Source organism: Acanthochromis polyacanthus, chromosome 4 (assembly GCF_021347895.1).
Source record: "Acanthochromis polyacanthus isolate Apoly-LR-REF ecotype Palm Island chromosome 4, KAUST_Apoly_ChrSc, whole genome shotgun sequence".
Taxonomy (NCBI): Eukaryota; Metazoa; Chordata; class Actinopteri; family Pomacentridae; genus Acanthochromis; species Acanthochromis polyacanthus.
Genome location: NC_067116.1, coordinates 26,786,357 through 26,812,461, shown reverse-complemented (window position 1 = coordinate 26,812,461; position 26,105 = coordinate 26,786,357). Strand labels below are relative to the sequence as shown.

The window sequence follows — 26,105 nt, the reverse complement described above, 5'->3', positions numbered from 1 at the left end:
GGAGGGTTTAGGCCCGATGGAAGCTGCGACACATCTGGAGCTGGTGCGTCTGGATCTCGGTTCCTGCCTCAGTCTGGACTGAAGCGCCTGATTGAAGTGTCTCCGGGGGCTCGGTGTGTTTTCTCTCTGTAGTTTTCTTCTCTCGGTGTTTTGCTCGCAGATAAACGGTCCTGATCGAGAGTTTGAGGGAGCAGGCGGATCCCCCTCCTCCTCCTCCCGCTGGTCTGGATTAGAGCCCATCAGGATCATGAATCATCCCCCCTCTGCGACTCTAATCTGGGTTTTACCGAGCTGGATTTAAATCTGAGATCTGATCTGGATTATTCCGCTCCTGGTTCTGATCGGGTCACATCTGACCCGGTCTGAGCCGGTCCCGGTCCTGCTGTGATCTCGGTCCTCTTCTGCTGTCATCATGCCGACGTCCAGGCCCGGTTCGGAGCCGGTGGAGTTCTGGGTGGACGGGTCGAGGCGAGACGGGACGGTGGAGGACTTCTACACGCTGAGCGCCGAGCTGGGCAGGTCTGGACCGGGTAAAGGGGACCACAGGGGAGGATTCACGGACCCTTCATCGGGCCAAAGTTGTCCACATGAGGGGTCCGTGTGATGCTCAGTCCAGGATTAACTTTGGCAGCACTTTATAATCCAGCCTGAGATTTACAGAAACTGAAGCAGGGACCAAAAAAAACATAAATGATGCATTAAATAGGAGTCAAAAATAATGTCCACAACCATTTTCTCATAACTACAGACTGAATAGGGAGGTAGAGATGTTGCATTACTGAAATTAATGGAACATTTATTTGTCAGATTGATACTGTAAGTCAGTATTATCATACAGAAACATATTTGTAACAGCTGGATGTACAGCTGGAGGCTGAAGATGACACACAACAGTAAAAGAAATTCATACTAATTCTCACAAATATATACATCTATTACAAATGTTTATTATTTCTCAGTATATTTTTTTACACAAAACATTTACATATTTTCTGTATATTAGTTGGGGATATTTGAATATTTTACAGATAGAGAGTTCTGTATGTTTTACTTTTTTAAAAATAGATTTTGGAAGGCATACATCAACATTTTAAATATATTTTTTTGCTGAAATTTTGGAAGATATATTTGAATATTTTTCACATATTTTTATTGACATTCTAGAGGAGATATTTTAATATTTTTTCATATTTTGTTGGTATTTTAGGGGAGATTTTGATCATTTTCACATATTTTTACAAATATTTAATCTTGCTATTTCACACATTTTTGTTTGCTGCTTTTTTCCACAATTCACTTTATTTTCCATTTTATCATAATTGGTTTAGGGGTATTTTATGAATATTTTTCACATATTTTACTGATGCATTTTATGGGATCTTTTAACAACATTTTTATTTATAATTTATTTTTTCATATATATATATATATATATATATATATATATATTGTAAATAAGTTTTTCAACATTTGAATGATTATTTATATAGTAGGTTGCAAATTTCAGTCATTTCACAAACATTTGTAAATTTTTTTAGATATTTCTTGTATATATATATATATATATATATATATATATATATATACACAGACATAGATAGATAGAAATGTTATTATACTGAATGGAGGTTAAACTAATTATATTGGGTTGTAGAGTGGTAAAAGTAACCTTTTTTGGATAATTTGCAGAATTTTTTGACATAGATCACAGTTCTAAACTTTTAGAGATTCCACTATTCTTTGCTTATTTCACTACATCATTTTGAAAATGTTACCAAATTTTTAGATAGTTTTTGAATATTTTTCAAAAAGACTTGTATCTGCCCATTTTATAGATAGATTAAAGTATTTTGCTTCCACATTGTTGGTGGCTTCAATGGACACAGTGTTAGAACCATCAGTCCAGTTCAGCAGCACTGTGTCCTGCAGTCTCATGAAGTATGTTCTCACTGTGGTGCTTTTACCTCTTAAAGGCTCTCAGTAATTCCTCAGTCCATGCGACGTCATCTCCACTGCTCTGGTTGTTTGTTCACAAAAAGTCAATGTAAACATGAAGCAGAGCTAACAGACAGCAGGGACTACAGTGTGTGGTCACTCAGTGTGCGTTAATTCACTGTGTACACTGCAGTGTGCTGTGTGTGTCGTTTGTTGTCGTCTCAGTAAACAACAACAACAACAACACACAGCGGATCTGCAGAAACGGTAAAATGATGTAAGCGGTGAACTTAAACATGTGACCCACCAGCTCTGTTACCAGGTGTCCTGTTGCCATGGAGACCGGCCAGGACTGTGTGTGTGTGTGTGTGTGTGTGTGTGTGTGTGTGTGTGTGTGTGTGGGTGTGTGTGTGGTTACTTTGTGGATGGATCTGTTTCTTCCATCTGTCCCAGCAGAATACCAGATCCCCCGAAACACACACAGATAGTCGTGTTTCCATCACTTCAAAGGACCTTCTCTACCTTAACTTACCTGAACCCAACCTACGAATAACCCAGCCTTAAGTCACCTCAGTCTACCCCAGCCTTAGTCTGCAGCTTTGTTTTACATTTTGAAAGGCCAAAGCTGTGGACTGGCTGTTCTGCTGGTAGTTGGAGGATGATGTTCAGAGGAAATCTGAGACCGACTTGCTTTTCACACATCAGTGAACTAATCTGGTGAATGTTCAGGCTGTTTGCTGTGAAAACACAAACTCAAAAACGGTCCTGCTTTGACTCTTGTGATAAAGTTCATCTAGTGTATGGTGGAAAAACATGTTCATACTCTCAGTATTTTTGTAAATACTGCAGGGTCCAGTACAAGAGAATGAAATTCTGGTATTGTACTGAACCTGCAGTGGTTTGAAGTATTTCAGTTTTCATGTGCTATTTAAAAACTACATAAGACAAAGAAGGGGGGTGTTTATTTCCACCAAAGGTTCCTGGAACACTAGCTCTGTCATGCATCCAAAAGTGAGATATTTTTTCCCCCAGCCTTTGTTATTACTCCCAAACTAGACTTAAAACGTTGGATTTAATTTTTAAAAAAAACAAAAAACTTTTTTTTAAAGGCAGAGTACTACTGGTGTATGACAAAATTTTAACTCATGAACATCATCATGAAACTTCCCCATTAAATTAGTTATATCAGGACGTTTTTTTTTATTCTAAGGATGCAAATAAGGTTTTCTCTAATTACAAATACTCTAATTGAAAAAACTTACAGAAACGAAAACTGAACACGGGATGCAATCATGTTCAAAATTCTTGTATCATTTTGTTGACTTATTAGAGTCAAAGGTTTTTACAGATGGGCTTCTGGGAGTCTCTGTTTTATTCCATATATTATAAAATACTGTCAAGAGCCAGGAGAAAAATCTGTCATAAAACTGATGTCTAAAGTTTCCTCTGAACACACCTACAGTTTGTTTTCTTTCACTTCAGCTACATTTAATAACTAGTAGGAACCAGTTTCATCCTCATTTTATAAAGTGTTCTCTGTAAAATATCATCAGATGTCTGCTGTTGTTGACAGGTAGAGCAGTCGTTTCAGAGCCCCGTGTTGCCTGAAGTAGAGCAAATAGACCCTATATGTGTTTTGGGAAGTTTTCAGGTTTAACACTGTTCGTTTTGTGTTTTCTCTCAGAGGAGCGACGTCTGTCGTGTACCGCTGTGAGGAGAAACAGACCCAGAAACCCTATGCTGTCAAAGTCCTCAAGAAAACGGTGAGTGATGCGGCATGAGGGAGATGTCATCAATAACAACAGATAGCATGAACACAGATGAGCCACAACATTATGAGCACACACATAGAAGCAAATTATGTTGATTAGCTTCTGCCAGCTTCACAAAAGTAGACTTTGACTGTGGTTAAGAATAAACTAATAGTCAGACTTTAGGGGGATGTCTGGACAACAACAAATTAACTCGAAAACATTGTGTTCGAGCTTTTCTGCTGCTTACAGACTTCGTATGTGTTCAGAGAAATGAGTGAGGAAAGGACAGAAACAGCAAAGTGAAGATTTGGTTGCAGAAAGAAACACATTGTCAGTTGTAGGGCTGTGTAAGTAGTGGGACGTTAATCATAATCAGGATTCAGTGAACATGATCAACTGTGAGACTAACTTTTAAAAGCTCCACAGAGAAAACATCATCGAAAACCTCCCATGTAGATAGTCTCATTTAGATTTCCATGTTTTAGTCTTTTCAAAGTCATTTTTGGGTCGTTTAGGAAACATTAGTAAATTGTAGTGTCTGCTGATAAGAAGATGTTCAGAAACAGAGGTGTTTTGGATAGAATTTGTTCTGTATCTTGCCTCCAGGATTGTTTAATTCTTTTTCTGATGTATTTTTGTACATTAACAGCATAGAAGTGTAAAGAAGTGTTGTGTTTATGCAAATATGGAAGTGCAATGAAAATTGTTTGTCTATCAAATCAGTGGACAGTTGTGCGACATAATCTTTGATCTCAATTTTAATCAGAATAATTGTGATTATCATGTTGGCCATAATCGTTCAGGCCGAGTCAGTTGCATCAAACTATTTCGGATGTTGACCAGTTAAAAGACCACAGCACGGGGCAATGTGAATAATTAGTTTGACCATTTAAATCAGGGTAAATTACTCAGATGTAGCTGTTAGAAGTTCTTCCAGTCTTTGTTCTGAACAAGGCTGAGTTCTCATCAGATCCTCGTCTCATTTTACTTCTTCTGCTGCAGATCGACAAGAAAATCGTGCGCACTGAGATTGGTGTCCTGCTGCGTCTTTCCCACCCAAACATTGTGAGTATCCACGTTTCTCTCTGCGTGTTTTTGTGGAGATAAGTGGGCATCAGGTTTACATGAACTAACTATTCTTAGAGGTTGTCCAATGAGTTATTTTAGGGTAAATGCAGATTATTAGTAGTCTACTAGATTGATAACCGCATGTGGAACTGATTTACATTTGGAGTTGAACCTGAAATCTAGGTGTCAAAATTTTGAATAACACAAACTACAAGACAGAATGTCATTGAAATGCTTTTGTTTATTTATGTTTAATTAATAGAGAACTTTTCAACATTTATCCTTTAGGGTTTAGAGGCTGTTAATCACGATGTTTAACCAATCAGATAGTGTGGTGGGCGGGATATTGTTTCTGACCACAGACTGACTACAGACAGAGAAAATCAGAGCCAAAGTAACACATTTTATTCCAATAATAAATTACAATAAAAGCCCCAAACAAACATAAAAATACTCATAACCAATAAAATGCTGCATATTGGATAACGTAATCAGCCGATCACTACTGCTTATCCTTGTACGCATAATTCAATACTAGCGTCTGGCTAACGATAGCTGAGCGTTGAAGACTAGTCCAAGTTTCAACTTTTTAAAAGACTTGTGAGTCTTCAGAGTAGTGTTACCCAAGTTGGGAATAAGGAACCAGAGAAGGTCACATGATGATTCCCAGAAATCAGGAGAGCATATTTTAGCCATAGTTTGTACAAAATGTAAAAATAGTTAAATACCATAAAACCATGCAAGTAAAATTAACCCTCCTGTTGTCAAATTGACCTGCTTTAGAGTTATAAAAATGTGGAAAAAAAATATTTTCACAGTGAAAACTTCCACATTTTCAAAATTGTTTTAGGAAATTTTTTAACATTCTTTGGTGGGAAAAAAAATGTGAAAGAACATTCAGAAAAAAATCAACCAAAATCCAGTGAATTTCGCTGTCAAATTTGGGGATTTTTTTATTTTAAAAAATAAAACTTCTGAGGGAAGCTTTTCAGGAATTTTCTTCATGAAGATTTTGCAAATTTTTATAAATTTGGCGAATTTTTTTCTGAATTTTTGGACTTTTTTCAGAAAAGGCAACAACATTTTTTGGTAAGGACAACACGAGGGTTAAACCCAAAGTTGACCTGCTGTGCTCCAGGTATCGTCCCCACCCATCTAATCAGATGAGTTTATGGTTGAAATGCAAGTAATAAGTAAAAACTCCAATAATGTAAATTTGCACACAACCTGAATGACACAGGAGTCTGCAGCTCGTTGTATACTGTATGTTTACCTAGGACTGCAGTTTATACATGGAGATAAGTTTGACTCACGTATTTTGCTACTAGCCTTTATTAAAGTACAATAAATCCTCCTCCAGGGGTGGAGGCCATGAGTCTCTGCCACTCTTATTTTGAAGAGATCCAGAACCTGTTGTTTAGAGGACTAGACCGGGTCACATCTCACATCTTTAAGAGTGAAGTTTTCTTAAAGGAAATTAGTGATTCATCAAATCATTAAATATGAACGCAAGCGTGCATCGAAGCATCTGTGTCTGTTTTCTGTACGTCACTGGCCCTGGTTTGATTCTAACACGTTCAATCGCAAGGACGATGTTATGATGTAATGTTTGCTAAGGTTCTTGACGTTTCTCTGGGTCGTTTCTGTAGACGAGTCGTTCCTGTTCCTTCATTGTTCACACAGACAGTGTTAGTGAGTCACACTTGGAATAAGTCAATGCCAAAGATTAAGTGTTAGAAAATGCCAACTTGTGGATATGAAACATCCTGAGAAGTAAAATTAACTAATGACTAATGAACTGATTACATCATCTGCATATTAAATCAGTTCAGTTTTATTATATGATTCTCTGCTTGTAATGTGATGTAAGGACAGTTTGGTGTTCATCATGTCTGGCTGTATCATCGTATGCACCAGCTGCTCTCTCACAGAACAAACTGAAATTAGCTGCATGCTTTCTCTATAAAGCTCTATTTGCTTTGCATGCCTGGTTTCTAACATGCTTTTTCAACCTGAGCTACAACGTCTATGATTGGAAGCTTTCCTAGAGAGGTATTGGAATCAGTTGAGGGTCAGGTGTGTATTTATGGGTTTGGACCAGAATTCATCTCCTTAGTAAATGAGCTCTACTGTGTGTTCAGATGTCAATGTTTTTAAAGCAAAAACCAGCTCAGTTTTCACCAGATTCTGGAGGACGAATCCTTTTTATCAAAGTATGCGACTGTTCTCTGTTGTACGTTCATTTCTAGAGTCAGACGTCCTCCATGAGCTGAATCTGGGACATACGACGCCTGGGAACATTTTTATTATCACCTCTACATTTCACTGCTGTCATTTGAAAAGTTCAGACACTTCAGAGGGCTCGCTCTGCAGAGCTATGTTTTAAATATCAAGTGTAGATGCACCAGAGAAGCAGGATCAGTCAAACCACAGGGTTCTGAACTGAACAGCTTCTCTTTTAACACACCTTTGGTTGTTATAAAGCTCGAACTGGTTCAAAATCAGATCAGAACTGTTTTTTATTCTTCAGTCTGCCATAAATTGATTTGGTTGGTGGATGTACACGGTGGCTGTAACTGCTGACCTGGCTGCAAATGAGTTGTTTGGTCAATGAAATTTCATAAAATGTTGATCAGATTTTCAGTTAGCTTTCATACAGGAGGAAAGAACCCAGAAAATATTCACATTTGGTAATATGGAGACTATTAAATTTAAGCTTTATTTGCTTAAAGCAATAATCAAATTGATTAACTGTTGGAACTCCAACTTACAGCATGACAGAGAAACTGTTGGCTAATTTCCACCTATTGTCTCCCGCCTGTTATTAAACCCTGAACATCCATGCCTTTCATTTACCAAAATAGGCTAAAAACCTGGAAGCATTTTGTTCATTGGACTCCTACAGTGAAAACAGTGCGTAGCATGCAGTAATTCATTGTGTCTGTGCCCTTCTAGACAACGAAAAAGCTATAAAACTGCTATTTCACTGTTTAACACTACATTCACTGCAGAATAAGAACCTGCTGTGATGCTGGTAAATTGAAATGGTTTCCACTGCTTGAATCGTTAGGTTTTGTGTTGCCAAATGATGTAGAAGCAGAGCTGATTCCTTTAAAAATAAGCTAAAATTAGATTTAAATGACAGCTTACATATAGGTCATGATGCATAGACACAAACTAAGGCGTGAACCAATTACACACGCTCACGTTATTCAATTATCAACAGCAATCCTATGCCATAAGTTTCATGTTTATGTCTCCAATCTAAAATAACCTGAATCCATATCTGTACTAATGATGTCGTAATTCATCCTCCTCCTCGTGTTTCAGATCCAGCTGAAGGAAATCTTTGAGACGGACACTGACATCGCTCTGGTGCTGGAGCTGGTGACTGGAGGAGAGCTGTTTGACAGGTACATTTACAGCACACCTGTTTGTACTCAGGCCTCACTGACATGATGTATTCCCAGGACTCTAAACCTGGTTCTAACTGGACACCCAGACAAGCCTTTGTGCTAAAAGAATAGATGACATCACACAATCAGAGAACATCCTGCTCTCTGATTGAGGTTATTTGCACAATTTAGAATAAAAATTTAAACCATCAGTCTGGTTTATTCCAGCCTGCTGTATTCTCCATTGATGCGTCTGTTGTATCTTTATCTGTCATGCTGACAAATTGTTCTTTTTTCTTTTCTTTTTCTTTTTTTTACATGATTCGTTTTTTTGTTTTCAGTCTGACTGAGAGGAAGCACATAAACTGGTTGACTGGAATGGGCATTTAGCTAACTGCATTAGTGATCTCCATCCAGGATACTTGCTGTCTGACCTAATCACTGACAAAATTATGCACTACTTTGGTTCCATGTGTAACTTTGTGGAAGCCCAGCCACTAAATGTAATGATGGATCACCAATAAGAGGATGATCACAGGTCATTTCAGTTAGATGGTTAGTTCCTGATAATTAATCTGTCCAAAACGACTCAAAATGGGTCCAAAAATTGCCAAAAATCTGCTCAAAATAACTAAAAAGATGTCACAGGTCATTTCAGTTTGATGGTTGGTTGTTAAAAAAAATGAATCCATCCAAAATAGCTCAAAATTGATCCAAAATACTCAAATGTTGTTCAAAATTTTCAAAACATGTCAAAAATGACTCGAAACTTTAAAAAACAGACATACCGATGCAAATGAGGTTGAAGTAAACCAGATTCATCTTTGAAAATTTACTATCTTTCCCTGATAAATGACCGTACATTGGGGTTTGGTAGTTAGCTTTAAATCAGGATTGAGCTTCACGTCTTGCTGTAGCTGGAGTCATTGAGCAACACTAAACAATTTTCCTGCTACAAACATTTTAAAACTCACAGGAGGATTTGAGACACGTTTCTTCGAGCCACGGATGTGGTAGAGGATACTAAATAAATAATAAGTGCTCTGATTTTCCAGTCACCATGAGATTTACAGGCAGAGAATCCAGGAAGTCACGGCGCCCAGAGAGAAACAGATCCAGCATGTAGCAACAAAGCAGACAGATGTTCATTAGCGAGCTGCAGAGGTGAAGCAAATCAGGCTGCAAGCGCGGAATCTCAGGCGGCATGATGAAGATAAACCCACTGGTGTGAATATTCAAGTGTTGTATTTCTTCGTGTGAAAATGGTGTCATATTCTGACAGTTCCTTTGTTTCCAGGATTGTGGAGCGCGGTTACTACAGCGAGAGAGACGCCGCTCACGTCATCAAACAGATCCTGGAGGCTGTGGCGGTAAGATACTTCATTCGCTGTCTGTTTGCTTAAATAGCTTTTTATTTACACAAGCACTGTCTTCTACAGGCACAAACAGGAACTACAGAACTACGGATACCCAGCTATTGTTTCAGTGTCAACTTTGGTCTAAATTTCCAAGTTCTGATAAATCAGTAGATCCATTTATCCTCTGCTTATTAGATCACTGCTCACCACCATCTGTGATCAGCATCTGGAGCGTCACACCAAACCTCAAGCATAAACTGGGTGTTTTAGATCTGAAAGGTGTCGTGACTTCAGCAGATCGTCATCCTCTCAAAATAAGTCTGGATGTGACATTATCTCATCACTTTCAGAGGTGCTGGAAGGTGGATTGAGGTCAGCAATTTCCAGCTTTACACTTGGCTCAGATAAGCATCTCTGTACTAGATGCATGAAGATAAAACTGATATCCAACTGAAAGAGAAATATTTGACTTTTCATTCACCCAGAAAGCTTATTCACTTCTAACAGAAGTATGTTACCTTTGGTTTGGAGCCAGATTCAGTTTGTTTTCTTATGTAGGAGGGAACCCTCCTCCACCTAATGAATCACATCTTCCTGTTTCTCTGCAGATTTAATCAAAGCTAAAGTGGCACTAAATCATATTTTAAGGTCAGCATGTGACGGTTAATAAAAACTGCGAGGCATTTACTTTAATGCTTATACAACAGTGTGCTGTTCACAGAAACACAGACAGAACTGATTAAAGAAGTCAGTGATAATCATGATAACATGTAATTATTGCCAGCAGGAAATATAAAAAAAAAATAAAGATAGTCGGAAGCTTTTTGTTGCAGCTGCTGTCAGTAGTCATAATAGAAAACACTTAGAGCCTCACAGACGGGCTCAGGACATAAAACAAAGGTCTTTATAAAGAGGTTTGTTGAGATTAACCCCTTAAGCTTCAGTGTACCTCCGGCGGTACACCTACTAATTTGCATAGGAATTTCAAGAATGTCCGACGGCTGCAAACGCGCTTATACAAACACTATACGCTGATGGAAAGCTTAGATTCTCATGAATCCGCTGGTATAAACCACTTTCAGATGCGATTACCTGTCAGGATTCAGCCCTCTGGCTGCCTCTTGCCCCACTTTTCCTCCCTTTTCCTTCCTCCCCTCATTTGAATTTTGACCCTTTGTGGACTCTGTTGTTTTCTGTTTAAGATGTGTGCCTGTTTGTTCCTTCTGTGTTGGTTGCTTGTCTGTGTGCATTGTTGCTGGTGTGTCTTTGTCTCCCTCTGTCTGTGGTCCTTCTCTCCTGTCACTTCTCCTGGCTTGTCACCTGTTTTGATTACGGCATGAGCGTCAGCTGCCACCAATTAGTCAAGTCTAATCACCTGTCTCCTGTTATTTAAGCTCTGCCATTCCCCTCAGTCTTTGCTGGCGCATAGTTAGACAAACATGCATTTTCCTCTGCACTCCCCACAACCCTCCTCCGCTGGATTCTCTGTTGTTGGACTTTGTCATTTTTCATCCCTTCTCTGGATTACCCTCACTGGACTTGTTACTCATTGAGATTTTAGTTTGTTCTTGTGTTAGCTGTTCGTTCTCCTCCTGTAAGTACCTCTAAGTTTAGCCGTTGTCTTTGTCTATTTTAGTTTTTGTCTCCTCTTTTTAGTCTTGCTGTGGTCTTTGTCTAGTTTAGTTTTTTCCCTCCTGAGTTCCCTCCTGAGTTCCCTCCTGAGTTCCCTCCTGAGTTCCCTCCTGAGTTCCCTCCTGAGTTCCCTGTTCTATTAGTTTTGGTCCACCTCGTCTCGTTTTCAGTTGTTAATGGTTTTTGATTAAGTTAATAAATTCTTTAATTATGCCTAACGTTTTGTCGGTGATGTCTGCACCTGGGTTCTCCACAACCACCAATCCTAACATTACCACAGCGGGTGAGGAAAAACACATTTGTCCGACAAAAACGAATATTCATCCATCCGTTCTCTATACACGGCTTCAACGCACACAGCGCGACTCACATTTCCGGGTTCATTATTACACACAGAAAAAAAGATTCCACAAAAAACGACCATAATCCAACTTTTTACATCCAGATGACACAAGCCAGTAAACTATTTTGTCCAAAAAATGTCCTGAAGTCGGTATAAAATCCACGAATCGATCGTTTTCAAGGAAATGCACCTCGCGATGCCCGTCAAATATTCCCCGTATTTTTCGTAATTTTTTTAAATTTAAAAATAGAATATTAGCGATTTTTTTTTTTTTTTTTTTTTTTTTAAATTGAAAACGGCTGGAATTGACTGCAGCTTAAAGGGTTAAATTATATTTATAATGCTGTAGGAACTGTTTGACTAAATCCAGAGACATAATCATCATGCGTAATAAATAACAGTCATAAACATGAATAAAATCAAGTAATTACTGAATGATTATTCCTTTACCATCATGAAAAAGACAATAACAAATTACTAATTTAAATGTAGAATATATTTTATATCTTCTATATATAATGACAAATATAATCTCAATAACATCGGCCTCATATCGAAGTGTCCGGTCTTTTTAGAAGCTCCTGGAGAATGTGGTGTATATTCTCTATACTTTACAATCTAATTAACACACTAATGTAAAAAGTGAAAATAAAATTCCAATCAGGCTTCATGTAGTCAGTCATAAAACTTTTACAAACCATCTGAAGGACCAGCTGGACATCCAGAGAACTGTGTTAAAGTGGTTTGCTCCCTACTTAGCTGACACGTCATTTTCAGGAAGATGACAGCTGCTCATCCTCTTGGTAAATGGTTGTATTTATATAGCGCTTTTATCCAAAGCGCTATATAATGATACGTCACATTCACCCATTCACACTCTGATGGCGTAGGCTGCTATGCAAGGCGCTAACCATGACCCACCAGGAGCAATTAGGGGTTCAGTGTCTTGCTCAGGGAGACCTTGACATGAGCACGACGGGCCGAGGATCAAACCAGCAACCTTCCAGTTACAAGACGGCCACTCTACCCACTGAGCTATGCCGCCTCTTCTGCACCGTTTGTGGAGTACCTCAAGGTTCAATTCTCGTGCCACTTTAATTCTCATTGTACATGTTCCCCTTGGGTTCTTTTCCATAAACATAAGGCATCTTTCCAGTGCTATGCTGATGACACCTACATTGACCTCCCTCTAAGTTGTACCTAACTTGGCCTGTCTCCAGCAGAAGAGGTGGTGGAGGGCAATAACTGTCTACAGCTGAATGACTTTAAGACTATGTTTGGTCACTCTCACAAAACAACAACCAACACCAGCCATTGAGGACCGATAATGGCAAACCTTCAAGCCCTTGTTGGGAATCTTGGTGTCATCTTTGACAAATACATTCATTTCGTAGTGGGAAGATGCTACTTTCAGCCGAGGACTATTTGTAACCTGAAGTCCATCCTCGGTCAAACAGAAATGAAGACTGAAATAACTCTACTAACATCCTTAAGGCTCGATTATTATAATTCACGGTATCAGGGTAGGTCTGTCCTCATTGGCTGATCTGCAGCTGCTGTAGGACTTTTAACTGGTGCCAAAAATATGGAAAGCAATACACCTGTACCTTCATCCCCACACTGGTTCAATACGGACTTGATTTTAATGTTCTTTAATTTGCCTAGAAAGCCATGTATGGGTGGCATCTGTGCACATTTCTGATCTTCACTGGCCCTTAGATCCTGAGAACAGATGCTTTTAACTATTTGAGCCTTTGCAGTATCAGCTCCAAAGCTTTGGAACATCTCTTTCAATAAAATGTTTCTCTTCCATTAATATTTTCAAGAAAAACCTCAAAACACAAATGTTTTTGATAGCTTTCAGCTGCTTTAATAATTTATTTGACTTATATTAAAATGGAGGCTGCATAGTAGCTTGGTGGTTAGCACTGTCACATTGCAGCTAGAAGATCCCTGGTTAGCGTCCTGGTATGGGCCTGGGATCTTTCTGCGTGGATTTTGCATGGTCTCCCTGTGCATGTGTAGGTTTCCTCCCACAGTCCAAAAACATGCTGATGTTAACTGATGATGCTAAATTGCCCGTATGTGTGAATGTGAGAGTGCTTGTTTCACTCTGTTTAGCCCGGTGTACATATGAAATAATGTATTCCTATATTGAGTATATATATACTTAAGTGGCTTCTGTGGTTGGTTTAGTTGCAAGTGTTGCTGTAATCCCAGTTGTTTCTATGTTTAGTTTAGTTGTAGGTGTTGCTTTGATTGTGGGAGTTTCTGTGGTTGATTTAATTGCAGTAGCTGCAGGTGGTGCTGTGGCTGCCGTGTTTCATTGCAGGTGTTACTATAGTGTGGGAGTTGCTGTGGTTGGTTTAGTTGCAGGTGTGGCTGGAAGCAGCATTGTTGCACATGGCAGCAGTGTGCAGCGGTAGCAGGTTTCTTATGTAACAGCAGCTTCCATCCTGCTGCTGAACAGATTAAAACTAGAGAGGATTAACACAGACACGCACACACACACACTGACCACAGCTGACCTACATTTCCCACGCAGAGAAACATACGCCTGTTTATATATGCGTGTTGTGTTTATGTGTGTATTTGAGTGTGTGCGTGTGTTTTTGTGTGTTAATATTTGTGTGTATGTGTGTATTAGGATTACAGTACAGTTGTATTTGTTGTATCAGATGTGAGTGTAGCGTTAATCTGCAGCGCAGAAACATCCTGCAGCCCCTGAACACATCAACATCCGTATACAGCAGTTTCTCAACATCTGTGTCGTGATGCTTTGAACTGTTTCATACATCTGTGATTAGAAATATGTAGAATAGAAAAGTGATAAGTTCAACGTCTGTAACAACAGTGGGACAGTTGAGCTTCAGTTCGTAAAGCGTCTGTAATAACAGCAGGACATTGTATGTCATTACTTTGCACTATATTAATTCACTAACACCTCTATTCAGATGTTTAGTTTGTTGTCGTGTCAGCTGAGTGATGGATTCAGCAGCTCCTTTTGTTTTCCAGTAAGATGATGAGGGAAGAAGCTTTTTACACTCATGTCTTTCTTTGTTTGTGTTTCAGTATTTACATGAGAACGGTGTTGTGCATCGTGACCTCAAACCTGAGAACCTCCTGTACGCTGACCTGTCGCTGGACGCTCCGCTTAAGATAGGTAACAAACCTACGACTGCATCAAATATGATAGAAAACGTTTATTGATCATCAGGTTGCGATCAGATGAAAATAATAACTATGTGTATATATATATATATATATATATATATACATAATGTTCCTCATTTTCACAGAGTTGAATAAACTTTTGAAACCTGCAGCCCCTGACTACATCAGCATTTTTCCACAGCACTTTCTCAACATTAGAAGCATAAATAACTAGAAATACACTAGTGTTTTCTACCAGTGGCCATCAGCCTTTTGTTGGCTCAGTATTTGTCCATTTTTGGAGAAGCCTCTCTGCAGCCAGATGGCCGGCGAGCCCCCGGCTAACACTTACAGATGGAAGGAGCCCACATTCAGCCTCCGCTCTCTTTGAGCGAGACTTCTATCCACCAACACCTTCTTTTAGTTCAGAGACTCTCCTGCAGAGAAACACATTCTCCTCCACCTCCACTCCTCACTGCTTCACCCCCTCGTTTCTATTTAAGTAGAAACAGCAGAAACACATATCAGTGTTTAATAAAATATTTTATCTCCATTCAGTCCTAATGAGGAAATATGCTCCTCTCTTACAGCTGACTTTGGTCTCTCCAAAATCATTGACGATCAGGTGACCATGAAGACTGTATGCGGTACTCCAGGGTACTGTGGTAAGTACACAAACATTCAGGGCAAAAAATACAAGAAAACCGCAGTACTACATGATACCTGTAGCAGGATTAGGCATTGAGGCAGTAATTAGAAATGGAAGTAGGTGCATTTAACAAAATATTAGTAATATTAGAGGATGGTAAAGTTTTAAATATTGTAGTAGTATTAGTAAAAGATGTAGTAATAGTACCCCTACTTCTATAGTAGCCATGGAGAATGTGAGAAGATTATCTTCACTCAACCATTTAATCTAAGAATTAAGTGTTTTTAAACAGATCTGATCATAAAAAGTAGCAGTTGAGCAAAGTAATGGATAATAGTAGAAACAGTCAAAAGGCACACAGAAATGAAATAAAACCAAATTTGGAACCTGGAAGTATGACTAGCAGTTAATACTGTTAGCAAAAATGGTTAGATAAAATTGTAGTTAACAGTTAAAATTGTTAACTAAAAGTATGGCTACGTTTTTGAAGTTTTAAGCTAAAAATGTTAGCTATAATTATGGCTAATACTTTGGCTAATTTTTTTTTTTTGCTAAATATATGGCTAACAGCTGAAATTGTTTCCTAAAACTGAAATAATTAAATTATTTTCTCTAAAAGTTAAATTAGTTAAATAAATTGTCAGCTAAATGCTTGAATAAACTAAATTAAATTGTTAGGTAGTATAAGTATTAAATGGTGTCTTCTCAGTAGAGATGAGTAGTAATACATAGTATCACATAGTATCAGTACCAGGAGGGGCAGTAGCAGTACATGGTGTGTTAGCAGTAGGAGATGAAGCAGTAGTAAATAGCTACATTTCAGTAGTATATGATGTAGTATCAGTAGTTGATAGTGTAGTAGCAGTAGAAGATGGTGCAACAACAGTAGTAGACAGTGAAGTATCAGTTATAGATATGGCAATATCAGTTGTATATGGTGTAGTATCAGTAGCACACAGTGTAGTAACAGTAGTAGATGGTGCAGTGGTATATAGTGTAGAATTAGTAGTATATGGTGTAGTGTCAGTGGTATATGGTGTAGTGTCAGTGGTATATGGTGTAGTATCAGTAGTAGATGGTGTAGTGTCAGTAGTATATGGTGTAGTGTCAGTGGTATATGGTGTAGTGTCAGTAGTAGATGGTGTAGTATCAGTAGTATATGGTGTAGTGTCAGTGGTATATGGTGTAGTGTCAGTAGTAGATGGTGTAGTATCAGTAGTATATGGTGTAGTGTCAGTAGTAGATGGTGTAGTATCAGTAGTAGATGGTGTAGTATCAGTAGTAGATGGTGTAGTGTCAGTAGTAGATGGTGTAGTATCAGTAGTATATGGTGTAGTATCAGTAGTAGATGGTGTAGTGTCAGTAGTAGATGGTGTAGTGTCAGTAGTAGATGGTGTAGTATCAGTAGTATATGGTGTAGTATCAGTAGTAGATGGTGTAGTGTCAGTAGTAGATGGTGTAGTGTCAGTAGTATATGGTGTAGTGTCAGTAGTAGATGGTGTAGTATCAGTAGTATATGGTGTAGTATCAGTAGTAGATGGTGTAGTGTCAGTAGTAGATGGTGTAGTATCAGTAGTATATGGTGTAGTGTCAGTAGTAGATGGTGTAGTATCAGTAGTATATGGTGTAGTATCAGTAGTAGATGGTGTAGTGTCAGTAGTAGATGGTGTAGTATCAGTAGTATATGGTGTAGTATCAGTAGTAGATGGTGTAGTATCAATAGTAGATGGTGTAGTGTCAGTAGTAGATGGTGTAGTATCAGTAGTAGATGGTGTAGTATCAGTAGTAGATGGTGTAGTGTCAGGAGTAGATGTGTTTATTCACCTTTGTTGCTGTGATATTTGGATGAGGGCAGTGATGCGTTCAGGCAGCCACTGCTCTGTGGGATTTCACACAACTCTCAGTTAGAGCTTCTGTCATCCATCTGGCGGCTAACAGACTGCTCTGCCTGCAGCTCCTGAGATCCTGCGGGGAAATGCCTACGGCCCCGAAGTGGACATGTGGTCGGTGGGCGTCATCCTCTACATCCTGTGAGTCCAACACCTCACCACACACACACACACACACACACACACACACACACACACACACACACACACACACACACACACACACACACACACACACACAGGACTGATTCATTACTGACTCATTCTCTCTTTCTTGTCAGTATAGATTTCATATCTGTGTTTTATGGTCTTCCGTTTGTCTCATAAGAGTCATTAAAGGCGCTGACATAATGTGAAACACTGCATCCTGTTTATCTGTTCTTCAAAATTTAATTGGCCGTTAATGGGGCCTTCAGATGGCTTCGATGTAGCAGCAGAGTCGATAGCACACTGCTGTGGTTTCTCTTCTTGATATCATGTGGCATAATTGGCATATTTTGTAGACTCCAAGCCTTTTATCTATTTCTTGCCTTCTTCTACGGGCATTAATAATTAACACTAAGATTGAGATTTTTTTTGCATTATTGATAATCCAGTCATATTTTATATATATATTTTTAAATTACTGGTACTATATGTACATTCTGCTGAATATGTGCGCAGTTTTACGTAATGTCTCAATGCTGGGTGTTATAACACTGCACAGATTGTTTTGTAATGCTTATTTTTGTGACAAATTTCTTTGCCAAAGTGTTTGTCATGAGCTGAAAGGCAGCCATGTTACGAATTCCGGTACCTGTACGTCTAACTGTGAGATGAACTACTGCTTCCTGCTCAACAGACTCTGTGGCTTTGAGCCCTTCTTTGACCCGAGAGGAGATCAGTACATGTACAGCCGCATCCTCAACTGCGACTATGAGTTTGTGTCTCCCTGGTGGGACGAGGTCTCCCTCAATGCCAAGGATCTGGTGAGTTCTTCCAATGCACTGATATTTTGATATTTTTACATTGAACTTGAAGTAAGATGGAACTTTTCACTTGAAGTGGTTTTAGACGTGGCCTGGAATGACTTAATACTTGTGTTGTAGTTTCTTGTGATGACATCAGATTTGTCTTGAATGACTCGAGACCTGACAGCTTGACACCTACGAGGACTTGTATAAAATGACTTGAACATATTTTGGAATAAATTGAGACTCAGTTTGACTCTACTGTGAATGACTTATAGTTGCCTAGAGAACTTGAGACTCAAAGGTGCCATATTGTGCCCCTTTTCAGCAAATTATTAAAAGTCTCACCTGTCCCCAAAATGTGTCTTGGAAGTTTTCAGCTCAAACTACTGCAAAGATGGTTAATTTTACCATGACTGTATATGCGGTATGGATAACATAAGATGGAAGATGTAAAACAGACATCACATGTAGAGTAGCAACGGAAAAACAGCATTTACAAAAATGAAAACTACACTGACAAATAAGAAAATAGCAATTAGCTGTTACATTCTACCAGTTCTGATGTACAGATATTAATCTTGGAACATAAATAATAAAATGTCAAACAAAATCACGGCCGCAGAGATGTGGTTTTACAGACGCATGCTGCGTATATCTTACATGGACGGAATTACCAATGAAGACATTTTAAAAACACTGAACACAAATTATACACGACTGAACAAAATTAGGAAATGGCAAGCGACATTTTTTTGGACACATCTTAAGGAAGGAGACCCTGGAATATATCGTCACAACTGGAAAAAATTAACAGGAAGAGAGGACGAGGCAGACAGAGAATGAAAATGACAGATGGACTTATGTCATCGCTACACATGAAACGGTCAACAGTCACAATTCAGAGAGCAAAAGATCGGAGGAGCTGGAGAGAAATGATCACCTACACTGAATGGCATGGCACTTGATAGATTGATTGTATATGTGGTTTTTACTGTCAACACCTCCTTCAGGAAGAAGACTCTCTCTGCCTCTGTAACTGACAGACTAGAACTAAACAGTTGACCAGCTGACTGAGATGTGAATGAGTGTGTTAGACTAGGGTTTTCTATTACTTCTCACTTTTTCTTTAAGCGATCATTTTAAATGGAAGGTCTGCCAAACTCACAGTGCAGCTATTGTTTATTATTGTTTATAACCTGCACATAGTGAGTTTGTTGGAAAGCGTCATGGTTTAAAAATAAGTGTATTAGCAGAGCAGAGTTTGCAGCTTGGAAATGAAAAAGCTGCTGGTTTACCTGTAGTCCTAATGGGCTGCGTTTCAGTCTAATACTCATTCCATCGTCTGACAGAAACAGAAAAACAGCTTCATTGGGAATTCTGATGAATCAAAATACAGCAGCAACATGAAAACACAGTAACACACCTTGTTGTTGTTTCCAGGTTTTTAATCAGTCTTCAGATTTCCACAATCTCTGAATGTCCCTCAGCTTTACAGTTTCCACGAGCTTTGACCTCTGCACATGCAAACAAAATTACTGATACCATTATCTACGTTAGCAGCAAATTGTGCTAACACTGAGGATCTTTCCTGCTGTGATGGTGACATTTTCATCTAAAATTAAAGTAATCTGCTGGGTCTTCCATTCCTCAGATAGTGGGAGAACATAGAACAGACAACAGAACAACAGAAGCAGCTCTGCAAAGTAAATAAACCAGGAGGACTGTGAGGTAGCTGCTTATTCTGAATGACTCATGTCGGAAGCAGGAGGAGTGAGGGGGCAGGATTATGCAAAATCTTTAGCTTGACTTACTTCAGTAAGTAACTGATGCTTCAGTTTCTACCTAGAAACGGAATAAAATTCTTACGGGCCTGCAAAGTAGAGGGGCTGCAGTTGAGAGGACGCTCAGCCAATAGCAGCAGTAGTCTTCATATTGTCACAGCTTTTATTTTACATCTCCAGGTTTATAAGACACACAATAAAAATGTATTTACACCATATGGGACGTTTAATGTGGGACTTGAAGTTATCTAGAAAGGACGTGAACTTGTACAGACTTGACTTGAATGACTTGAGGAACCTGAGCTGAGTCATGTCCCTGTTGTGCCGTCTGTAGGTCAGTAAGCTGATCGTTCTCGACCCTCACAAGCGTCTCAGTGTGCGGGAGGCCCTGCAGCACCCCTGGGTGCTGGGTAAAGCTGCCCGGTTCTCCCACATGGACACCACCCAGAGAAAGCTGCAGGAGTTCAACGCTCGACGCAAACTTAAGGTTAGGCTTGATGACAGGACAAAAATATCGACAATTCAATACTTTGGTCAGTGATTTTAATTTAGTCTTTCGGGAATTCGCTGGAATTACACAGAGCTTGAACAGATTCAACACAATGATTGGCTTTGGGGATGTCAAAGGTCCCACTACACTTTTAACAAACTAGTTCGTACGACATGTTCAACTACGTCTTATGTGGTTTGTACCTGTTGTTCCACACTGGGAGGCAAGGTGAAGATTCTTCTGTTACAGGAACGAGATGTTCTGATTTGTGCAAACGGAAACAACACATCTTTTCAGACGGTCAGAATTAGTTGTGTGAAAAATGTAGAGAAAGAGCTGAAGTAAAAGAGCAACATTTAGGCTTTTCTCATCCCTAAAATGTAAAAATGACTTTGACCTGAAAACTCAGTTCCATCTGCAGAAAGGGAGTTTTGTAGGTGAAGATGTTGATCTGCTACCTGATTGTCAGAATATTACAAAAGTGTAATTTTGTGTAAAGGTATACTTGAATGTAGCTTGACAAATTCAGCTCGAGGATAAAGGTCCAAGAAAAACATTCATCAATTCAAGTAGATGAAAATAGATATCGTATTCCCTGATTCTTTATCATTTAGTCAGCATATTGGATGATATTTTAAACTTGTTGAAATTACGGGACAGTGTATAAGACAGGGACATTCAGCAGGGCAAAAACTGCAAATAAAACTGCTTTTAAATCCTAGAGAATGTTTCAGATTTTGCCTGAGAGTTATTACATATTTAAGTTTTCTTCAGTATCACAGTAATCCAGTGATAGGTGTATCTACATCAGTGGGTTCATTACAATCAACCGCTGCTGACAGCTAATTCATAGTGTAGTACTAACATTAAAAATCACTCGACCTTCCCTGCGGACATAAATTCTGTCTACATGAAGCCAAAACCCTAGCTACTAATTTGCAGTGGCAGCTAAACCATGTGTTTTCTGGGTTTGTGTCGGCAGGCTGCCATGAAGGCCGTCGTGGCCACCAGTCGGATGCATGAGGGCTCGCGGCGACGCACTGACAGCTGTGAGATTCCAGGTTCAGGGACTTCCCGGCAGAGCAGCATGCAGCAAGACCCCCCTCCGGAGTCCAAAGGCCCCGCTGCTGCTGACAATCAGGATCCGTCCTCAGACCAGCAGGTGCCGCAGGAAGTTGAATCGAAGTCTGCTGACCAAAGTGCCCTCAGTCCCTCCCCTCCACGCAGCCCAAAACCGCCAAGCTCTGATGCCACACCCACAGGCCCCGCCCCCACCAGACCACCGCTGCGTGCTGACGGGATGCGACAGGCGTCCGTCATCCCCAAAAGCATGTTAGTTCAACCGCGGCTGCCGCAGAAGAGCTGCTCTGTTATAGAGGCCACGCCTAGAGTGGAAGCCACGCCCCCAAGTCCCAACAGCCTCAGCAACGGCTTCACAACGGGGGCAGAGCCTGCCAGTAAGGCCGCCCACTGCCAGTGATGGCTGTCTTACTTCCAGACAAGCATCACACATCTGAGCTCTTTACAAACATCTAAACCATCTTATTGGGACCAAATTACACCAGAACCAAAAGCATCCATAACACCCAGCTAACATTTAATCAGTATCCTCTGTTCTGTAGTTCAGCTAACAGACTAACATGCTAACATGCTACTGACTCACTGAGGGTTTCTTGGATGTTTCTGCAGCTTCTGGTTTGGAAGCTGGAAATAAATACAAAGCGTTTGTCTCATATCAGGACTTGCATATCTGTTGATGTGGTGAGGAAAACAACACCGAGATTCCTGTGTGCACATGAAAGTAATGTCTCATTTAGATATAGAAACATAAAAATAACAAGTTTCATCAATCTTTTATCAAATATGAAATTATTTACACATTTTTCAAGACTAGTACAGACACGTTAAAGGGAATTAGCAATATGCTAGCTGAAAGCTTGACATCCAAATTTTCTGCAGAATTATGGCACAAAAAATCTCAGCGTTACATAAACAATTACAGTATGGTTAACAGTTAAAATTGTTAGCTAACAATATGGATTAACAGTTGTAACTGTTAATAATTAAAAGTGAACAAATGGCGAAGTACAGTACAGAGTGGGAGTCAGGATGTTGTTAGCTTAGCTGAGCTAACGAGTATAACTAGACTGAAACAAGGGAAACAGCTAGCATGGCTCTGTCCAAATTTTAAAGGATTTTTAGAGAATTTTGAGTGTTTAGATCGAGGTTTTGTACATGTTAATTCAACGGTGGACAGAAACATGCTTAATGTATTGCTACGGCCGCTGTCACCCATAATATCCTTAGGTTCCAATTTATGCAATGGTTTCCCCGTCATATTTCATACAGTGCTCTGGAATGAATTGTTTGCAGGCCTGTTGTGACTGATGGTTTGGCTTCTCGCTGCACCAAAGGCATCAACAAAGTGAAGCTGAAATCCAGCATTCAGCCAACAACTGCACTCAAATCAAATCAAATCAAGTTTGTTTATTTAAATAGTACATTTTACAGCACCCACAGTTGACCAGAATGTTGGTCATGCTATAAGACAGGCAACAACAAACATAATAATGATGTAATAATAATAATCAAGATTAAAAAAAAAAAACTAAAATATTAAGACTTAAACAGTGTGCTGTTGGTAGAATTGTCTGTGCTGCAGAGCATCAGGACATACAGGCAACACTGATGCTGTAGTTTCATTGGCTGATGAATTACATGAATAAATTGCAAATGAAAAAAGGCAAATAAAAACATCCTGGAGAAAAAAATATCATGAATCAAATATATAAGGATCATAATGCATAGCAGTTTGGGTATCATTAGATAATCTGTAGTTTGTCTGTTTCTGTTCTTTATTTCAAAACAAAAACTAGAAAAACTGTTTAATGAATAAAAAACCAAACACAATTACAGAATATTCAGTGATACCCAGACCAGCAGCCTTTCACAAATGAAAAAATCCTTCCAATATTCTTGTTTCATTTAAGTATAGACAGTTTTTCAGTAAACTTCTATAATTTTTAGGAGAAATGAACAAGTAAAGAGCAGCTCTGTAGCTCACCGGTTGTTTAATTTGTACAAGAACAGAAATATAACAAAAACTTACAGTATTGGTCCGACTGATTGCTGTTCATCAAAAGATAGCTCCTCCATAATCTCGGCTCTGACTTTTGTACATTCTGACAGATGTATTTAGAGCTCCATACTTAACACACAAACATTAGACTGAAATCTGAGTGTTTCTGAACATGGTGAACTTTTCCTTTAAGTTCTGATCTGGGACAAACACAGACTCTGGTCTCCTCTCTGGCTTCTTCTTCTTCCTGTCCTGATACAAAAAGTGAACTTTTCTTCGGACGCTCAGGACGGAGCTGATTGATTGTATTTTGTTAAACTTTGGTGAGGTGGCGCTCGGCTGCGTGGACAGATGTGAAGGACAAGGAGTTTTTTCTGCTTCTTCTTCTGCATCCCTTTTAGTCTTGGCAGCATGTGCGCTTAGACGCTGAAGACTTTAACACTCCGAGAGGAGGAACAGGAGATTTCTGGTTCTCGAGGAGTTTTTTATCCTTTCTACTCTTTACTGTTGACACCCGCTGACTTGATTACGCAGCTGTATGAGTAGATAGCGTAGCTCCAGTCTGTAGCGTTCAGGTAAGTAACTTGTTGTGTTTGTGAGCTTCTAGTAAAACGTTGTGTTGTTTACACTTTATCAGCAGTGATGATGCTCTCCTGTTTGCACTGTACATACAATAGTTTGGTTTTAGACACGTTACTACTGACATCTTTACTGCTCCACTCGACCGGAGACACATTCAGTGTTCAAGCCCCCACAAATACCAAATTTAACCTTAGACCTTATTTGGAAATCAAACCCTTTCATCTGATCCGAAACCACACGTTCTACCTCTTTTTGTACAGGGGCTTCCAAAATGAATTAAAGTGACGCATCTGGAAAGAAATGATGAGACAAGACAAGCAGATGGAGCTGATCCTGGTCAGAAAAACATCATAAATTAGACGTTCATACACAAAGATATGGTGGAAAAGATGTTCCAAACCGGACAGCAGCTTGAGAAAACAGAAGTAAGCGGAGATTTTCATTCAAAATGTTTCCAATTTTAGACTTTATTCAGTCGATGATTACATAGTTGAAAATATACCAATTCTACAACACAAAACTAAATTAAACCAGTTGAAACTTATTGAAACTATTTTCACACTGCAAACAACAAAGCTGGATCACAGAAACATCTGGGATTAAGACTAACACAGCTGGCCTTCACCATTCATAATTTATGATAGAATCGGCATAAATTCAGAGCTCACTGAGCAGCTACAGTAGCATTTAATAAAGTCTAAGTTTTCAATCAACGCATTTTAGGTTTATCATTGGGTTAACTCATAGGCTGAATAAATACAGTCTTTGTATTATCAAAATCATCAGAAAATATTCTCAGCTTGCTGTGCTTTTTGTCCTGTCTTAGCCACCGTATACAATCCTGGATTATGAAGCAAATATTTGTCCTTTAAGGGCTTTTCTTTTTAAAGAGGAACCAAACCTCCAGACCCAGAGAGCTCCCAAAGCCCTGAAAAATCTGCTGTCTTTAAATGTTTGGTGCACAAGAATAAAAAACATCATCTGTCAGGACTAAAGCCTGAATCTGCTGGCCTCCCTTTATCACACTCCTCCTCTATTCGAAATAAACAAAACATGAGCCAACAGGAAATAGCCATACACTGCAACACATCTTGTGTTGTTTTGCATATCTGTTCAAAAATTACTAAAGCACTAAATCCCACTGGCAAAATAATGAATCCTTTTTAATTCCTGCAGATCCAAGTCCAATGACTTCATCAGTTATATCATCAGAAATTATTGTTGTAAACAGCTCGAAATTTAATATAATAACAAGTAATTGTTTATTTTGAACCTGCTGGTTTTCAATCAGACTTTCATAGTTTGGAAAGTGTTAATTAGTCTGGAGGTCCAACACACATTTAAAACTAAACATGTAAATCAACCAAAAAATAGAACAAAAGCAGCAATAAAATAATCAGATGTATGTTTGATTTCTCAGTGACTTCCTGAAATAGAAGTCAGGTAGAACTTCCATACAGAGCAGTTCTTGTAGTATAATTTCGTCATAAAATCAGTCACAGTCGATGCAGCTTGACTCCAGTTAATAGTTTGGTTCCTCTTTAAATCTCCTGGTTAAAACAGATGTGCCACAGCTGGATTTACCTGAGCACAGGTGTTTATATCTTCTTGCCAAATGGAACACACTGGATAACTAGCTGTCATGGTGAAAGCATGTGACTGTACATTTGATTTGCATCTATACTCTTCTGTACAAACATGAATATTTTCTTCTATTTATCTCAGCCTGACAAAGATTTAAGTGTTGAGGTGGGCGGGAATCAACTGTAAATGTTTGTTTTGTGTTTGATGAGTAAACTTGTATCTTTTTTAAATTCTGACAGACGACATATAAAGTGACAGTGTAGCAGTGTGGGCTGTTACACTGTTGTGTATCTTTGCATGTATTATTTAAATTCCTTTGATCATATCGGATTAAAGAAGCAGAGAGTCTGAATCCTGCGGGACTCTGAATCTGGGTTCAGTCTAATTGAACATTTGCTACAGGATGTTTGAAGCAAGACTTTGCATCACATGTTCAGTAAAGAATAGCTGATAGAAACCA

At 39.1% G+C, this 26,105-nt stretch overlaps 1 protein-coding gene across 1 annotated transcript; it reads left to right on the top strand.

Moving 5' to 3' along the window:
* The first annotated feature begins 388 nt into the window (after positions 1-388).
* On the top strand, positions 389-26,105 carry si:ch73-60h1.1 (calcium/calmodulin-dependent protein kinase type IV). Its single transcript, XM_022191991.2, has 11 exons — positions 389-519; positions 3,620-3,698; positions 4,692-4,754; positions 8,088-8,170; positions 9,450-9,522; positions 14,558-14,648; positions 15,229-15,303; positions 17,242-17,317; positions 18,018-18,144; positions 20,245-20,397; positions 21,383-26,105. Exons 1-11 carry the CDS (start codon positions 413-415, stop codon positions 21,878-21,880), a joined length of 1,425 nt encoding a protein of 474 aa, XP_022047683.1. The 5' UTR covers positions 389-412; the 3' UTR covers positions 21,881-26,105.

Excerpts from the sequence above, each read along its gene's own strand:
- si:ch73-60h1.1 (XM_022191991.2), top strand. The coding sequence starts at position 413 with ATGCCGACGTCCAGGCCCGGTTCGGAGCCGGTGGAGTTCTGGGTGGAC. Across the intron at positions 4,755-8,087 it reads GTCTTTCCCACCCAAACATT|ATCCAGCTGAAGGAAATCTT; the intron begins GTGAGTATCCAC and ends CTCGTGTTTCAG. Across the intron at positions 9,523-14,557 it reads AGATCCTGGAGGCTGTGGCG|TATTTACATGAGAACGGTGT; the intron begins GTAAGATACTTC and ends TTTGTGTTTCAG.